The 19814-nt window shown below is 38.5% G+C and overlaps 1 protein-coding gene across 2 annotated transcripts; it reads right to left on the bottom strand.

The window, feature by feature from the left end:
* Window positions 1-285: 285 nt before the first annotated feature.
* On the bottom strand, window positions 286-19766 carry dnajc5ab (DnaJ (Hsp40) homolog, subfamily C, member 5ab). Of its 2 annotated transcripts, none has more exons than XM_069717397.1 (5): window positions 19591-19766; window positions 5882-6074; window positions 5042-5255; window positions 4781-4952; window positions 286-3784 (listed from the first exon to the last, which is right to left on the bottom strand). In XM_069717397.1, the coding sequence occupies exons 2-5, from the start codon at window positions 5986-5988 to the stop codon at window positions 3687-3689; spliced, it is 591 nt and encodes a 196-aa protein (XP_069573498.1). In that variant the 5' UTR covers window positions 5989-6074; window positions 19591-19766; the 3' UTR covers window positions 286-3686. The 2 variants fall into 2 exon arrangements, with proteins under 2 accessions (XP_069573498.1, XP_069573497.1); XM_069717396.1 differs by having other exon boundaries at window positions 19579-19766.
* Window positions 19767-19814: the final 48 nt, after the last annotated feature.

The raw sequence follows: 19814 nt of genomic DNA on the forward strand, positions 1-19814 counted from the left end.
GATCAGATTTTTAAGTAGACTTTACAAAGTGTTATGTATCCGCTAAATAATGTTAATTTTAAACCGATGTATTAATTTTGTGAGGCACAAGGACAATAGCATCGTATGGATTTTAGTTGCTGACTATTTTTTTAATATAAAGTGGGAGGTATTTCATATTGTGAGGGTGTTATCACATTAAATATTTGACTATTTTACAGTATTTATACAGAAGTAATAATAGGTTGTAAATTTAAAGCTTTTCCACTTTTTAAATCAAAGAATCACAGTGAGAAAAAAAAAGGCTCTGAAGCATCAGAAACATTTATTTTACAACAATACATCAGATATTTCATTTACCCATATGTCTGCCTGACAGACACAAACATCATCAGTCCATGCTAAAAACAGAAAAACCTCTACGTCTCTATGTTGTGTGCCACTGCGAGTATATACAGCAGGTCGACCATTTTGACACTTTGTCAAAACGGTTCACTTCTAAAATTCTATACATCCCCTTTCACATACTGGCTAGGAGTTAATCAATTATTAAAAAGAAAAGAAAAATAAAATAAATAAAATAATGCTTCAATATTATTATCATCTGGTCGCTATATTCACACTTACGCCAGTTCTTATTATTTACGTCGCTGATTTAGGTTGAATAATGGAAGTGTCTGGACTCCAGGTTTGATGTGTTTCAGGCTTCACTCAGACACCGTCGCATGTTTGGTCAAATTGAGGAGAAGGAAATTCAGGATTTGGGTTCGACAGTGCAGCGTTTCAATAATCACGACAAAAAGCACAAAACTAATCAAGTAGAGAGATATTTGGTTAAAACAGAGGATATGCTGGTTTCACAAAAATCAAAACGTCTTTGAAAGCAGACAGGACGATTTATTGGGAAAGACGTCTACAACCCCGTTTCCGAAAAAAAAGTTGGGAAACGTAAATAAAAAACAATGTGATGATTTTCAAATATTTAATTCAAAAGAGACCAAAGACAACATATCAAAAGGATGCAGGTTTTTGAACTGTGCGCTGATAACAAGCTGGGTGGTCCCTCTCCTCTTTAACCCAGAGGACGCAGCGTCCATGATTATTAAAATTTTAAATCTTGATTTGTCAGAACACAGGACAGTTTCCCACTTCGCAAAAGTCCATCTTAAATTTTCTTGGGAGGTGTTTCTGGATCATGTTTATATCTGGTTTATTGTTTGTATTGTAAACTTTTAACCTGCATTTGTGGACGCAGCAATGAACTGTGTTCACAGATGATGGTTTTCAGAAGTGTTCCTGAGCCCATGCAGCGATTTCCACAACAAAATTGTGGCTGTTTTGAATGCAGTGCTGCCTGAGGGCTCAAAGTTCACCATCATCCCATCTTGGTTTACAAAATGAGTCCATATTTTTCATGAAATAACATTTCTCAGTTTCTACATTTGGTATGTTTTTTTTCTGTTTCTGTTCTGTTTAAATTTTACACAAAGTCCAAAAAAAAAATTTGGGAAACAGAGTTGTAATAATTTGATTTAGCTCCATTTTTTTTTCCCATCTTGGGGCCTCAAACTGGTCTTAAATGATATTTTATGAACCTGCAAATTCCCTGAAACGTTGCGCAAACGCAAAATGTGATTTGAAGTCCAGGAGTGGAGGACGACCGTGGAAGAGACTCAACTGGCTCTTATTGCTCTCATGATATGCAGAAATACATGAGCTTGTATTTGATTGAGCAATACAAATATAGTGAATAAATGAGCCCGTTTGGTTCAGTGTAGGTTTTTTTTGGTCTTTCTTTTTTACAAAAATTTAACTATTGACACAAACGACCACAATGTTCCTGTATTTTCCTACTGGACTGCTACTCGTGTGACAAATAAAGAACTAAAAAAAAAAAAATAGATTTCCTGGGAAAAACGAGTCTGATTGTTGTAAACTGCTCTTTGTTTGCTGTGATGAAGTTTTTACTCTACAAAACTGCTGCCACATGAACAAATAAGACTTTGGATATCAATATCCTCCCTTCATTTACAACATAAATAAGAAAAACAAAGAAAAAGCAAATCTAGAGACGGATAGAGGGGAAAAAAAACAACCAAGAAATACAGTTAAATCTAAACGTAGACTTTACACAACATGTACATCATTTTTACCTTCTCACAAAACAAACTGAAGACTAAAAACAAAAGAAATAAATAAAAAAAATAAAAGGGGCTCAATCAGTGGAGGTGTATGCAGTAGTGTCATGGGTGACGGTGGGGGGAGGGGGGCACTCGTGTGGTCATGTGACGTCTACTGATGACACTGGACTCTGCTTTCAATGAAATCAACATTAAGGAAGAAGTAGTGCAGAGGAGGAAGAGGAGGGAAGAAGCTCGGAGGAGGAGGATCGCAGGAAATCAGAGGAGTGGCGTCGATTTAGAAACGTATCTTATTACTGTTATTACTGAGAAACTAATTTTCAGTAAAAGATACAATTAGCATTTAGCATGATTATTAGTCTGCGGTGGCAATCAGAAATAATGATCTCAGTTCAGTTTGATGTAAAAGAGACGATTCCTTACACTTTCATAAAGTTAATTTTCTTTTAAATTCTTAACAACAACGATAATACATAGTTTTTAAAAAGTTTTTTTTATTTGAAAACAAACTGCTGAAAGATGTCAAAAAGGTTGACCAACATTTGACAGTGATTATCGACGCCAACAGACGGCGACGAAAAGCGTAAATTTGATTGTACGTCTTCAACGAAACGCGGAAAAGTACGCGATATGGCTTCAAAGTATATCCTAAAGGTTTTAGATTTACACAACAAATAAAGCAAAACAAAACCCTCCCCCGACGTTTGGACTGAAGTCTTCCTCTGGACTGTGCTGCTGTCCGAGCTAACGAGCAGAAATCCAATTGTGTTCCTCAAAATAATGAAGAGAACGATTCGTTGCAAGCGATAAAAACATTCACGTTAAAGTTAGTTGCATATCTTTAGGGTTCTTCATGTGTTCGTCTGCGATCTCTTCGTTTCCAAACATTTAGTCTTCAGTTACCAAACCGACATGATGACACATTTTTTTTTAAGGTTTTTTTTTATTTTTGCAGATTTTTTTTTTCTTATATTTTGCTTTTTATAACAGTTTGTATTCAGTGAAGATCACCGACACCTCGCTGTCGCCCCCTGCTGGGACACCGCTGGCGTGTCCCTGTTTGAATCCCTGTCTGCACTCTTACAATAAAAGTTATTCTGAATAATAAGACAAATCTGAAGGGAACACGAGATCACTCACGTCCGGTTTCTTTTCTGATTATCGAGAGTTAAACGAATCGTTCACGTTTATTTTTCTCTCTTCGTCCTCCGGTGTTCTTCCTCCTTCTACCTCCACGTAAAATATAAAAATAATCAGTCTGAGCTGTGGAGCTCAGTCAAACTGTCAGAGTGATGGTCAGTAGTATCTGCTGGTGTGTGTGTGTGTGAGTGTGTGTGTGTGTGTGTGTGTGTGTGTGTGTGTGTGTGTGTGTGTGTGTGTGTGTGCGTGTGTGTGTGTGTGTGTGTGTAGTATGAGGACTGAAGGTCACGGATGAACTGAAAAGAAGAACGTGTTGAAAGCGTGTGCAGCATAAGCATCAGTCCTGTGACTGTGGTAGAGCCAGTTGTGTGTGTGTGTGTGTGTGTGTGTGTGTGTGTGTGTGTGTGTGTGTGTGTGTGTGTGTGTCTAGTATGCTTCGGTCTTGTAGGTGTGGTGGGCATCAGAGGTGAGCTGGGTGGTTTCTGTGGCTGAAGACGGCTGCATCACGATGGGTTCACTGCCATCTGGAGGAAAACACACACACACACACACACACACACACACACACACACACACACACACACACACACACACACACACACACACACACACACACACACACACACACACACACACACACACACACACACACACACACACACACACACAGATTAGAAACTGTGGAAACCACAACAAAAAAATAAATTGTGATGTTAACACAGATAATGTCTTTGTTTTGCATCATAAAAATCGTGTAATTCAAAGCACAGAATAGAATAGAATAGTATAGAATAGTATAGAATAGAATAGTATAGAATAGAATAGTATAGGATAGAATAGTATAGAATAGAATAGGATAGAATAGAATAGTATAGAATAGAATAGTATAGAATAGAATAGAATAGTATAGGATAGGATAGAATAGTATAGAATAGAATAGTATAGAATAGAATAGTATAGAATAGTATAGAATAGAATAGTATAGAATAGAATAGTATAGTATAGAATAGAATAGTATAGGATAGAATAGTATAGGATAGAATAGAATAGTATAGAATAAGAATAGTATAGAATAGAATAGTATAGAATAGAATAGTATAGAATAGTATAGTATAGGATAGAATAGTATAGGATAGAATAGAATAGTATAGAATAGAATAGGATAGAATAGAATAGTATAGAATAGAATAGAATAGATAGAATAGAATAGTATAGAATAGAATAGTATAGAATAGAATAGTAGGTATTGTGAAATTGAGTATCATTATGATGTTCTGCCTTTGTCTTGTGTTTCATTCAGGAAGTCCCAACAGAAGAGGAAACACTTAGTTTCTACTGATAACCAGCATGTGAGGCATTTAGGGAACATAGGAAATTGTAGCGTCTGCTGACAGTCTGCATATGACCTGGTTCAGACCCTCTCCCTCGTGTGACTCCATAACTCGGATCTCTTGGAAGTAAAACGTGGTTCTGATTTATTTAGATTTTTTTGTGGAAGTACGGCAGCACCCCGTCCTCACCTCTCTCGTCAGCGGTCATCTGGGCCTCCAGGTCCTCGGGGGACACGTAGAACTCAGGCTCCTGGTCCATCGGCGGCCGCGGTTTACATTTACCGCAGCAGCAGTTACAGCAGCAGCACAGGCAGCAGCAGCAGTAGCAGCCCGTGGAGATGCAGCAGAACACGAACAACGCCTGCGGGACCAAAAGGACTCTTCAGTCTCCGACACGTCACGCCGAAACTAAAGACGCTCACATGAAGTAGTTTCTACTCTCCGACCCACCTTGGCCCACCAGCTGGACAGAACGAAGTAGGTGTTGACGTTCTCCTCTCCGAACTGCTCGGCCACGTAGAGCCCCAGCGAGCCGTATTTGTCGTAGATGTTCTTCTTGGTGGCGTCGGCCAGGATGGAGTGAGCGTTGTTGATTTCCTTGAACTTTTCAGACGCGTCCGGGTTGTCCGGGTTTTTATCCGGGTGAAACTTCAGCGCCAGTTTCCTGTAAAAAAATAAATAAATAAAAGATTGAAGGACTCGGAAACAAACACATGATGAGTGATGATTCCAGGGAAAGTTGTGGTAGCAGGTTTCAGACGAAGATAAAAAGCGGACTTTCATTTGAGACTAATTATTCACCCTGGAATCGTCCACTGGAACTACAGACTCCTTCTCTGAAGGTTATTCACAGATAAAAGTTGTATTCAGACGCTTTTAAACATCATAAATATATATTATATTATATATATTTCTTCAGTGTTATTTGTTTTATTATAGCAGACCGAAATCTTTGGAAAAATAATATAGAATAGGATTAGTTAGTATAGAATGGAAAAGTTTATATCCTGATATTATCAATAAACTTATTATAGAGACACAAAGTTTCTCTGCAGCGGTGACGGGTGTTAAAAAAAACCCACTAATAAAAATGTAATTAAATATTCATTATTGAAATATGGTCTGATCAGTCAATGTGAGTTCTTAAATGAACTTCTTTACATTTCAAAGAACAGGCTGCAGGTCTTTAGCTCCCTCTGGTGGCTTTTCAAAATAAAAGCATCCTTCCCACAGAGGGCCTTCCTCTCCGTTTGTTTTAGTCCTTTTTCTGTGTAAATTATTGACATCTACCTGTAACATTTCTTGATGTCCTCTGTCGTGGCGCTCTTGTCGACTCCGAGCACGGCGTACAGCGACTCTCCGGATGTGGAGAGAGTCCTCTGTCTCTGGTGATCCATGGCCTCGCTCGCTCGCTCGCTCTCTCTCTAAGTCTCTCTTGTTGTGTCTCTCGCTCGCTCGCTCACTCACTCACTCAGCCGCTCACCTGTCAGGTAGAAAGAGAAACAAGGAACAGAGCTGATGATTATTATTATTATTCCCAGTTTAAACTCTTATGACTTTCCTTCTTGCACATATTCTCTCATTTACTGATAAAAACAAAACAAAAATGAATTTCAAGTAAATTTCACAAAATGCTTTTAAACAACAAAAAAATTACTTCTAGAAAATTAAATTAACATTAAACCCCACAGTGCCAATCTTTAGTTTTCATGCTGTTTAGAGGGGGAGAGCGAGACGCAGGTTACTTTCTGCAGCTACAATTTACAGACGTCCCCCAAACGCCTCACATGCCAGCGAGACTTTCACTTCGTGGTGTCTTTCTTTACTTTTACAGAAACTTGGGAGGATATAGGAAAGAAAACAGGGCTGGGTGTGTTTTCACTGAGAGGAAACTCAACAGCAAAACAAACAACTTCACTGAGCAGGATTTCATGAAAAACTTGGCGCTGATATTTGAGGAAATACCGTCAGGAAGTAATTATTGAGATGCTCATTAAAAGCTTTTGTTCTACTGAATAAAAAGGCCGGATGGGAACCAGCTCCTCTACTAACGTGGTGTTTGTTTGGTTTAAGGGTCGACGAACAGAGCGGCCGGGTGTATAAAACACAGATTTACCGTCCGTGTCCCGAAGGAAGCTTCCAGTAAGACGAACATCTCTGAGTCACCGGAAACGAGGACTACAACCAAAAATACTGCAGTTCTGTACGTGCAAGCAGGAAGTAACGAAGACCTTCTCCGACATCATCAGGCATCAATGAACATATTCAAAAATAACTACTGCTTAAGAAAATATAAAGTCAATCCGTACACACGCATGAACAGTAAAGCTAAAATCTCAAACCTCCTCTGTCGAAAATATATATATATTTTTTAATTTAACAACTGGATACGAGACGTTTAAGATCATTGAGGTATTTCTATTATTTTCTGTGGAGTTATTGTATTCCTAGTATTTCCTATGTTTTGTCAATATTACTACAATTACCCTCTTCATCCACCTCTTGTTATTCTCTCTTAAAATATTCTCAATGTACGAGTTGGAACCGATGTTGTGCATTTGTGCTAAATGTGGTACGAGGCTGATTAAACTGTTGTGAGAGTGTTTGGGATCCGAGCAGACTTAGAGAAGCTGCTGCAGGTCAGAGCGGCTGAGGCAGCGTGGAAAACCACCACCTGCCGCCGGTCTACGTACAGCCGGGCTTCAACGCTAAGCCCCGGACAACAATACGCTTCCAAAACCAACACACCCATTGGCAGCCGTCCAATAAACCCACTTTAGGGAGGAACCGAGTTATCTTGATGTACAATCCTGGAGGAAATCCACTTCCTGATATGTGAATAGAGCAGTAATGGAGCTGGTTGTAACCCTGACAGATAGCAGGTGTACGGAGGTTAACAGGCTTACAGACCACACTAAGCCAATTCAGCCACAGACAGACAGTTTACATTAACAGGAAAATAAGCTGTATGCAGTCTTCACACACAAAAACAGAAAAGTGAACTTTACCCTTTGTAATAAATTACAATTTTAGTATGATTTGTGCTGCCAGTAGTAAGTAAGTAATGCAGTGTGTTTGGGGCTTGATTTCAGTCGTGGTCCTTTAATTGCAGTTTTTTCTTTTGTGTTTCTAACTGAATAAAAAAGAAAAATGCCCCTCAAAAAACCAACTAACTTTATTTACAGTTTCTGGTAAACTGTTACCGAGGTCTTAGAACTTAAAATACCTGTTAGTTGCAGTCCTATATATTAATATGTTCTGCAAGGTAAATGGCAAAAAAATAAACCCTGTAGTCTTCTGAGAGGAATTTAACCAAGGTTGGTTAAATTCACGTTTTCCGTAAAGGAACTGTTGACTATCACATGAACACGGTATTGTTGTAGATTTTACGCTTGAACAGGCTTCAGGACACTTTCACATTTATTTCCTGCAGTAATGTAATGATTAAATGTACGATTATAATTCAACAGACATTTCAGGTGTCAGAAATTTCAATGTGGCATCACGGACAGGACCCCAAAAAATACCGCTATCTTGGTATCATTTATTTTTAGGCTTTCAGTGTAATTTTTACCATTATTTTTACAGAGGTTATGTATTGTTGTGTTTCTTTATTGTTATTTATTTTAATTAGGGAAGCCTTTCAGTACTTTTTGCCATGTGTTGTTGTGTTTGAATATTGTCACTGCTGTTTTTAAAAGTTTGTCAAGATGGATGCCTTTTTTTTTTTTTTTTTTTTAAATTACAGCAGACCAATTCTACCTACTGGTACAAATGAAGTAACCTGAAGCGGACCTGTGATTGTGGCTTTATGTGAGAGATTAGAAAAAAACAATTACAATATAATTCAACAACCTTTTTCAAGAAAAAATATAAACAAAAAAAAATAAATGTAATTTTTTTAAGTCCCCCTTAAATGTAGTTTTTGTTGATGTGACTCTAATATACGCTATTTTTTTTATTTATTTTTTTAGCCGTTGCTGTTTGTCTAAATCATTATGAAGAAATATTTGACATTTCAGTTGTGTAATTTGTTGACCTTTTTTTTTTTTTTTTTTTTTATCAGAGAACAGTATGTCTCTGATAAGATCACTTGCACTGTTACAATGTCAGCTCTTTCACTCGCTGAAAAGAGGAAGTGAATGGGGGAGGTTAACTTCAGCAGATTGCCACGGGCTCGTCATCTAGACATAAACAGATAATGTTGTATGAGGGGAAAAAAGGCACAATCTGGATTAAGATTAAGAGTATGCAGAGACACAGTCGCCATATAAACCAGACCACCGTACATGAAACGCTACAGGTAGACATTTACCTAGCGTATGTAGTGGAATTATAAAGATGCCAAAAATTTGTTTTAATTAAGTAAAAATCCCTAAAAGGGCCTCCATGGCACCAGATGGTCACTATTACCATGGCAACCCTGCATTGCCTTTGACAACAACATGCCTGACAAAACATTGATTTAACACCTCCGTAAATCCCACCCACAACGGCGCCTGGGATTAACCAGTCGCAGCACAGAATCACCCCCACCTGACCGGGATGAACCAATGCGAGAGCTCCAGGGATTATGTCTTTAAGTGTGTGTGTGTGACACTTTGTGTGTGTGTGACACTTTATGTGTGCTTTCACACCCGAGTCTCACATTTATTCTGTTTGCTGAACTTCATCCATCTGAGGACTTTCACTGAGCTCAGCTTCGCCCTATTTCACATATATCTGAAATATACACGGTTTTTTTCCATGTGGTCAGTTATCAATATTATTTTATTTTCTTTATTTACTGATTTAAGTCTGGTATATAAAACATTAGATAGGTGAAAAATTCTCAACACAATTTAATTAATGTCAATAAAAGTTCTCTTTTTGACCAACAGCCCCAAAAAAACCTCAGATAGCCAATATGTGTATACAATTCTTAGCATTTTAGATGTTCAGATTCTTATCCATTGTACAAGAACCACCAGAAAGGCATCCGATTGATCGCAAATTCATCCTACTGCACATAAAAATGAGCCAAACGTGAGGCCGGCTTCACGGAGAGCTTTCTGTAGTGACCAGAAGAAGCAGATGGTACGAAGCACACCGAGCACTGATCTCACCACCACCCGGGAGTCAGGGTGGGATTACAGGAGGACGCAAATTCTCCAACACTCTTCAAAAAAACTACCTGCAAACACAAAAAATAAAATCTAAATGCAAAATGTGTTCCCAACAAATACTGAATGGATTTAGGCTTCTTTTTTTTTTTTTTTAAGGTATTCACTTTTTAAAACATCCTCACTGGACTTGTAGCACATAAAACACAAATCAAAACCAATAAAGGTTCCTGAAACTTTAAGACTTTAAGTGGTCATCCAACGGCTTTTCAAGGAGAGAATATATACACAATTCAAAAATATGTAAAAAAAAATATATAATTAAGATTTAAAAACATGATCAATGTGTAATAGAAGAAATTTAACAATAAATTCTGATTTGATTTGTTTGAAGAGTTCAGTCGAGCATACGATAATTTAAACGGAGCTAAAAGGAAATAAAAATGTTTGATTTAAAGAGGAAGTACAATTGTTATATAATACTGTCAAGACATGACGAAGACATAACGAAGACATGACGGCACTCAAGCATCACTTCAAACTAGTTCTACAAGACGTTAACGTCGTCTCCATAACAAACTCGTCCACGGAGACGCTCGGCGTGTTTATGAGCAGAAATCATCTCACCAGTTGAGGAACATGAAAACAGCAGAAAAGAACTGAATGACAGCTGTGAATGATGTAAAAACACGTCTTCCTTATTATGCAATCGTGAGCTTGTATTAAGCAACTCCAGGTTGTTTTTTTGGACTGAGAGGAGGAAGTAAAACATGGATGTTTGAAGGTTTTGGAAAAGTTGAGGCAACAACACTTTATTCACTTCAGCAAAGAAGTTTGGTGCAAAGAAGTTTGGTGCAAAACAAACTAAAACAAATGAAGGTTTATTCACATTTAAATGTCCGTCAGGTTTCACAGTAATCTGTTATCAGATAATCAGGAGACAAGACACGCGATACCAAAACACTAAACTCCTCGAGTTGATATAACATTCTTCACGCATGAATTGAAGATTTAAAACAGAGGCAGCTTCCCACAACATGCAGTCTGCTTCAGTTAAACTCAGAGCAGCTGATTGAGAGACGACGGGAGTTTTCAGTCTTGCTTAAGACATGAAAAGAGAAAACTGAAGAAGACCATGTGATTCATCAACTGACAATTTACATAAACAAGAGTCATTGTTTATTTCACCACCGTCGTATTTGGAGAAGTCACAACTCAACTTTTGTGTGAGCACTCATTAAAAAAAAAGAGGTTCAATCTAAAGTATTTTTAATATAAATATACAGTACTTTGATGACACACACACACACACACACACACACACACACAGTAAACTGCAGCTACAAAAATTACAAGAAAAGCAAAGATATTTTTGTCGCTGATGAATTTAATGTGGTTAAAGTTTGATGTTACTTCCTGTTGACAGGAAATAATCACAATGTCAAAATCTTGTACAGATAACTGACGTGGTGGATGTTTATATGTCTGGCTCATAATGAAAAGACGAGAGAAGTTAAAAAATAAAGTCTCTGCGTTCATGTCATGAAGTGTTACGTGAGAACGAGATCTTTCGGACGCTGCACGCTGATTACTTCAAAAGCTTCCAGGTCAAATAAATTTAAAAAATAAATTAGCTGTCAAACTCGACACACAAACACGGACAAACAGGTGAATACTGTAAAAATTAATGAGTCAGCTAACCAAATATTTTATCAACATAATGTCCACTCGTACTGCTGTGTACACGGTACTTCAGGAAAACAAACAAAACCTGCCGAATCCCATTCCTGGTGAGATCAGTGTGTGTGTGTGTGTGTGTGTGTGTGTGTGTGTGTGTGTGTGTGTGTGTGTGTGTGTGTGTGTGTGTGTGTGTGTGTGTCCTGACTTCCTGTCTGGTATTTAACCAGGTGATCCTTCCCTGGATAAACAGATTTATTCAGCAACGCCCAGATACACTCAACACTCTCTGATATAACCTTTTTTTTTTTTTTTTTTTTTAAAGGAGTGATAAGTAAAATATTCAGTTTGAATTTTTAATTTTTTTTTTATTAATTAATCTAAAATATCAACAGGATGTGAGACAACAACAGTTTGGATATTTATTTCATGGACGTCTCATTATTGTGTCACAAAGTAGTCCTGTTCTGTAATACCACCCCGCACCTCAAGAGGCGATGGTGAGTTACTGTAGCGTCCAGTCTGCTATTATAATAAACTTCTAATAAATTCCAATAAAGCACTGGTACCAAAAAAAATAAAAAAGTGGAAGCTTTTAGTCTGAAGCACTCTGCTGGTTTCGAGCCGTCTCGTGTTCACGTAGTTTTTGTGAAGTTAAATCTTCTGGTCAACAACCGTTAGCTGCTAGCTGTTAGCGAATTAGTTCAGCTGTTATCGGTCAGTGGGGCGTTTAAATATAAAGATTTATTCACTGAGGGAACGAAAACCGGCAACTTACGGACGCAGTTCATACAAACAAATAATATAACAAATATTAATAGTTGCAATACTTCAGTCAATCGATTATTGTTTAAATAAATCTAAAACTTGACTTTATTGTTTTTATACTTGAGAAGCAGTCAAACGTGACAATGTTAGAAAAGCAACATCTTGCAGAGCGAACAAACAAACTAACACAACAACCAGGTTAAATGTCCATTTTCTGCAGTTTGACTTCCACAGCAGTTTCTCAGCGTCTCCACCGACACGACTTCATTTATTCCCAACGTGTTTCCCTGATTGCTGCTCGGCGGGAACACGGATCATTAGATCACAAACCTCCAACACTAAACTGCTTTTCAGTTACTGCAGTGACACTCAATCACATCTAGAAATGTACGTATTATTCTTATTATTCTGTCATCAGTTTCTGTTCTTTAAAAGTGTTAGAAGGAGAAAGGATCAGTTTGAACACGCAAAACCAAAGCAGAAACGATTAAACAGGAAATAGAGTGATAATCAACTAATGAGGGCTGCAATTCATTATTTAGTTATCATGCATTATATTTATAAAATATCTATTAATATTTCAGTCTCTTAGCTTCTATTAAAATCTCCTAAAGCCCAAAAAAGGTGTCAATTAAACATGATGAACTTGTATAAGCCTTTTGATAGTTTAATAATACACCTAAAGAGGAAAAGGGACATTTATTGGCTTCAGTATTTGGCTATGCAACTAAATGGATGATAGTACCAACATCCGATATTCTGGTGGTTGAATATTAGAAATGAACCTCGAGATGAAACAGAAGAAGAAAGATGATGTCATTAAAAGACAAACGGCGAGAAAACGATGTCGAAACAAAGACGGAAATACGACATTTATTTAGTTTCATCCCGACAAATAAATTTAAATGATTTATGAAAATTATTGCTCAAATAACCCGATCAGGTGATGATGTAATAACTGTGACGTGGAAAAGCAGTGAGTTTGAAAAATAACCGCAATGATTAATAAATTAAAATACTTTCTATTCATAAACTAACTGACTAATCACTTAATTGTTTCAGTAATTTTTTTAATGACAAAAACAATATTCCAGCTTCTTTCTTTTCCTTTAATAATATGATGATAAATTGAATGTCTTTATGATGCAGTGTTGGAAGGACAAAACAAGCAATTTAAAAGGACTCAAGAAAACTACTATACTGGATGTTTTTCTAATTATTAATGGACATTTTTTGCCAACTTAATCAATCGATTATGAAATATTAGGTCAGTAATAATGAAAATAATGACAATAATGGTTATTAACAGCCCTGTTTTCACCCGTTTATTATTATTATTATTGTCGGTGTTCCCGTCATCGTTTGTTCTTTTCAATGTTTAAATGATAAAATATTACTTAAATAATACAGAAATCAAACTGGGGTTTGTCACTATGGCTCGACACTTTAACATAAACACTAAGTAAGATGCCTACTTGACAGCTGAGGATGAGGATGATGAAGATGCACCGATTGTGTCATTTTCAAACATCTTCACTGAAGCTCTTTCTCACGTTTCCTCCATCCCCGTCGTTGTCATCACACCCTCTGCTCCTCGCTTCCTGCTCTACATATTCATCATCACCTCCTCACCAACGCGTCTCCTCCTCCTCTCGCCACATTTATACCCCCTCTTCATGTCTCAACTCTGCCACTTCGGTTCCTCCTGTTTTTTTTTAATTTTTAAATTTTTTTTATTTCACTTTATTAATCCCCGAGGGGAAATGTCTTCACTAAAGCAGGGGGGCTCTCAGGGGGGAGGTGCTGCAGCAGGCTGCCACTAGCGAGGCGCCAGGTAACCTGACCTGAGGTGCATGTTTTTGGATGATGGGAGGAAGCCGGAGAACCCGGAGAGAACCCACGCAAGCACAGGGAGAACATGCAAACTCCTCACAGAAAGGCCCAGGACCGATTCGAACCTGGAACCTTTTTGCTGTGAGGCGACAGTGCTAACCACTGCACCACCGTGCTGCCGTTTCCAGCCCTGTTCAGGTGGTATTTACGTCATCTTTTGACCATTAATTATTATTAATTGCTGCATTACATGACACATTTTACAAACTGGCACATTCCTTATATAAAAAGCTCATTTGATATATTAAAAGAGTATGAAAGAAATGCTCACCATGCAGGTCACACAAACATCCTTCTCTGATCATTTGACCTCAAATTGTTTCAGCAAACACCAGACTGAGTCATTTGTTGAGCCACAGCCCTCCTGTCAGCTGTTCACAGAGACGACGTCACAATAAGGATCATTAAAAGAGAACCGGGAGAGAGGAAGGAGGGACGAGATCCACATCATCAGAATAAGACCATACGAAAGCATTTCATAACTTAACGATCCACCAGTTTGTATTCTTGAAATGAAAAGATGGAAGATGCAGAAACTTAAAACAACCCAATTTGTAATGTATTAATGATAATAATATAATAATAATATAATAATAATAATAATCATATGGCAACTCACTTCACCTTCGGTAATAATAATAAAATGCGAATTAGGCTTTAAGTAGAAAAAGCTCAAAGTCAGTCCGTGATTCTTAATTGTGTGTGTGTCTCCCTACTCATTCATTTAGATCAGATTACACACACACACACACACACACACACACACACACACACACACACACACACACACACACACACACACACACACACACACACACACACACACACACACACACACACACACACACACACACACACACACACAGCCCCTACAATCAATAGATGGCCTCGATGCTATGAATAACAGTAAACACAGCTGTCCCAGCAGGAGGCCGACTGATGCTGCTGCATGTTGTTCATTACGGGTTAACAAAGAGACAGCAGGAAAAAAAAAATAACACCCAGCATGCATCACTTCCTTATTTTGGCGATAACATCTTTAACATGGAGCTAGGAAACGGTTTTAAGATGTAGTTCAGTGATTGCTGAGCTTATCGGAGCTTCTGCAGGCGAGATAAGAGATGTTGATTTCCTGTGCTACAGCCCACCAAAATAAAAGCTGCTAAAAACTAAAAACCTGTTTTAAAATATGACATCATCATTGAAAACATTGCTAACACAGCTATTTATGATGATGTTTATAACAGCGAGCGATCTAAAAAAAAACCTCTCCACTGAACTACCTGCATATAAACTACACTCTCAGCACTGGTGCCGCAAAGCAGTAATAAATACACAATTACATAATCATTTTCATTATCTGGTAGTTACGTGATTATTTTATCAAAGCACAAAAAAAAGTTAATTATTAATTACAGAAGAGAATCAACAGATTAATAGGAATGAAAAAGGTGATGTTTGGCTTTTGTGCTTTAAAAATAAACTGATAAATAAATGATTAATCAAGTTCTAACTTCTATTTGCTGTTCCAGTGAAGAAGAGTGTTTTTGATTTAATCTGGATGAAACTGGAAATAATTGCGTCTTCAACATAATTAACAAGTTTTCTGTGAAACTCTCACATCACATCTTCTCTGGTTGAACGCCGCCAGATAATTTCACAAGAACAGTTTTATTTCATCCAGAAACGTTGCAGAGCTGCAGGTGAATATTTAACATCCTCATGTGACTTGAGATCACAGGACTGTTGCACCGTCCCGTCCTGACGACCGGACTGGTGACCCGCGGCGCTCCGTGGGGGAAGTGGCTTAGAAGAGCGACCTCAACCTTTTAGTCCGACAACCACAAAATACATTACATATTAATGAAGTCACTGGCTTACTATGAATGATGAGAAACAGGACTCTGTCAAATGTTAATCCACTTCCTGTTTATCTTTAGGAAAACGACCCACTTTTAACAAACTCATTCAAATGAAATAAAACTGCTGCATACACGTGAGTTACCTCGTGATTAATTGCCATAAATTAATCCTTTAGTCTATAAAATGTCCAAAAAAAAAGTGACCAATGCTTTAATCTGTTCAATTAAAATTCATAAATATGTAATTTACAAAAGGTTTTAAGTGGGGAAAAAAGCAGTAAATCTTGTTTGACCTCTCTGCCTGATAAGTGCTTATTTCTTTCAAAATCAATCGATTAAATAATTTATCAACAGCTGATGACAAACTTATACTGCTGATTTTCTAACAGACTTTCACTTCCTCAAGCCGAATGTGACATCACTGGAATAAAACAAAGCAAAAAATAAATCCCATTAAAATGCAACTGATTTCTGCATACATCACTATACCAGAAAAATACACTGTGGGTCTGTTTAAATGAGTTGTAACATTAGCATCGATCAGACATAAATCAAGCGGCGTCTCTACAAAAAACCTGTGACTCTGATGTCAGCAGCTGAATACGAACGCCGTGCGAGGATAGAAATATCAGTACCGAATACCAGAGAGCCGAGGAATCCCAGCTGGGGGATAATTTTAGGTTTTCAAGTGTCAGCCACTCGGAGAGGAAAACTGTCACCGCAGCTGAAAGAACTTAAGAAGTCAGTTTGGAAGAGGAGGGAACATAATCTACACGAATCCATCAGGAAATCAAATAAGAGAAAGAGAACGCAAACAAAACACATTACACTCCCACATTATCCACATCTTATAACTACATTTAATAATCGACCGCTCTAAATCTACAAAGGCTCCTAAAAACCAACACAAAGCAACGAAATCATTTAGAGCAACGATCTCGAAGCGCTTATTAGCAACAAGTAGTAATTGTAGACGTGTTTTTTTGATATGACTTCACTTCTGTGTGACATCACTCAAATGGCAATCGCTGCTTTCATAACAGTTCGAGGAAGAAAAACAAAAAACCAACACAGGTGAGGTGAAGAGGATCGGTTGCGTTGGCTCCGCCCACATTCTCCGATGGAAAACGCGTCATTAACTACGACCGGCTGGTTCACTTCAGACGACCAATCACCACAGACGACGATTGAATGAAAACCTTTGGGATCATTACTGTAATCGAATTGTCTCCCGACAAAGAATTTCATGAGTTTTGATAAAATGAAGAACATTATTGGGAGATTATTCGATAATGAAAACAACCATTACTTTAAGCCCTAATTTTGACAGGTGACAAATTGTTTGAGTGATTTTCTGTTCTCCTGTTTCAAATGAAAACTTCTACAAAACATTTGAGGACATCAGCGCGAGCCATTATCAAGAAAAAACAAAGCGCGCACGAAATCCCGAGTCTTGAAAAAGGACGCGTGTTGCGACAAGAATTAAAAACAGAATATCGGCACTCGCAAATCATCAAACTACTTAATTGTGGGGAAAAAACCCGAATGCGTTTGAGCTCTGAACTGTAATTAAACTGATCAAATACTCGAAGAAAACGATCTGCAGATGCTGGAAGTCACGAGGAGCTGCAGGCCTTCTTCTAACCAGCGAACTGAACCACAGCTTCTCCTGTAAAGTGCAGCGCCGCCATAATCTCCCCCGTGACCTACTACTGCTCTGTTATCTAGGTGTCACCTGATTTGATGTGACTGGCCTTTCACGTGACTCACTGATGACCACTCGTACACCAGATCTCATACCGATGACATCATCCACCACGGAGACCAGCTGACTCACGCAAAATAAAATACAATGTGGGTCAAATGTTTCCTGAACGTGGAAAAAGAGAACAAAACTTTCAGCCTTTGAAGATGCTGATGAGATTTCAACGATTATATGATAGATTATGAATTAAATGTAATATAAACCGATGATAACTAGTCGTGCTTGTGTTTCCTGTCTGCCAGTGAGGATGGAGATGTCCCTGGTAATGCATGCGCTGAATGGACCGGACAAAGATGGTGAAATTGTGTATTTCAGTAGTTGCACCACTACAGTTATATATATATATATATATATATATATTTCTCCTCGTATTATCAATACTAAGTGTTTTCTTAAGTAATTAGCTTCAACAATTATGTTTTCCCAGAACGAACCGCAGCTACCAGGACATCAGTAAGTTATGCAGCTGATGCTACGGATGGATCCGAGCATGAATTAATCACAAAGACATTTTCAGCAAACTATTTCAGGAATGTGTGCAAATCATATTCTACGTGGTTGTTTACAGTAATATAAATTGTGCTAATTTAGGTATTTAAATGTCCACAAACTATTAAGATAGAGCAAGAAAGGTTCTTCACGTTAGATTTAAAAGCTGTGCTGGTCGCTGCATCCAAACACAGACCGAAAAAACCCAGTTCAGTTTCAGTGTTTTATATTCTACTTTCTGTCTTTACTGAGTTACATTAACTGCATCAATCCACACACACTAATAAAATACTGGAAGTAAATAAGGCTGGATAAATGCCAAACTATGCTTTTTTAAAAACTGATTATTGACCAAGACCAAGCAGGTACAGAAATAAACAACAACAACAACAACAACAACCAGCAAGAAGGAAAATACTGCATCTCGTAAAAAGTAAAGAAGTGACGACCAGGACTGGACATCCTGCATCATAACGCTTTTGTGAGTTATAATATTTAATATTTAATATAATATTTATAAGTTTCTAACAGCACTTCATCCGTTTCCAGTTCAGAACAGAATCGATGTGATTTAAGTTGTTTCGCTGTAAACACCCTGGTAGTTTAACAGGTAAACACCCTGGTAGTTTAACACGTAAACACCCTGGTAGTTTAACACGTAAACACCCTGGTAGTTTAACACGTAAACACCCTGGTACTTTAACACGTAAACACCCTGGTACTTTAACACGTAAACACCCTGGTAGTTTAACACGTAAACACCCTGGTAGTTTAACACGTAAACACCCTGGTAGTTTAACACGTAAACACCCTGGTAGTTTAACACGTAAACACCCTGGTAGTTTAACACGTAAACATCCTGGTAGTTTAACACGTAAACACCCTGGTAGTTTAACATGTAAACACCCTGGTAGTTTAACATGTAAACATCCTGGTAGTTTAACACGTAAACACCCTGGTAGTTTAACACGTAAACACCCTGGTAGTTTAACACGTAAACACCCTGGTAGTTTAACACGTAAACATCCTGGTAGTTTAACATGCTCCAGCTGATCTGACATCAAACACATCCGGATTCATCCTGTTGTTGTTGTTGTTGTTGTTTATCTGCTCCAGACTCGGTCCCGTCCAGAGGACCAATAACCGAGACGCCTCCTCGGGACCGAGTCCAGCCGCCGCCGGGCCTCTCGGAACTTCCTCCGGAGCTCTTCGGTTCGCAACCGGCAGCCGAACTCGAGCTGCCCGGCCGGCTCGGGAAGTCTTCCCGGGGTGGAGCGGGTAATCTCCGGGGTGGAGCGGATAATCTCCGGCGTCAAAGCACCGCAGCCAGCCTCCATGTTGGCGGGCCGGACCGCAGCTAGCCTGCTAGCACTTAGCTCGCTAACTAATCCAAGGGCAGCAGAGCTAACGTTAGCCCCGCTGGCTAACGACGGCGTTTCTCACCTTTTCGTAGAACCGGGTCGTGTCGGCTTCTTCTCTCGTGTCGTTTCAAGCGAAGCCCACCTCGACTTCTGGACCACTCATCCCAGGTGCACGTTGGCTTTCCGCCGCTAAACCATGAAGCAGCCGGTAGTTCAGCCAGCGAGCTAACGGCTGCACCGGGAGGAGGCAGCTGTCAATCCGAGCAGGGCGGCGCGCGAGCGAAAGAAGAACCTCCCACTTCCGTC

Source organism: Brachyistius frenatus, unplaced genomic scaffold, assembly GCF_029030835.1.
Source record: "Brachyistius frenatus isolate BFR_SWC_R1_liver_20210118 unplaced genomic scaffold, ASM2903083v1 Contig_174, whole genome shotgun sequence".
NCBI classification, from domain to species: Eukaryota; Metazoa; Chordata; class Actinopteri; family Embiotocidae; genus Brachyistius; species Brachyistius frenatus.

What these genes read in the sequence shown, in the direction of transcription:
- dnajc5ab (XM_069717397.1), bottom strand. Translation starts at nt 5,988, where the DNA reads ATGGATCACCAGAGACAGAGGACTCTCTCCACATCCGGAGAGTCGCTG. An exon ending in GACATCAAGAAATGTTACAG is followed by an intron (nt 5,256 to 5,881) that starts GTAGATGTCAAT and finishes ATTTTTTTACAG; the next exon opens with GAAACTGGCGCTGAAGTTTC. An exon ending in GATGACCGCTGACGAGAGAG is followed by an intron (nt 3,785 to 4,780) that starts GTGAGGACGGGG and finishes GTTTTCCTCCAG; the next exon opens with ATGGCAGTGAACCCATCGTG.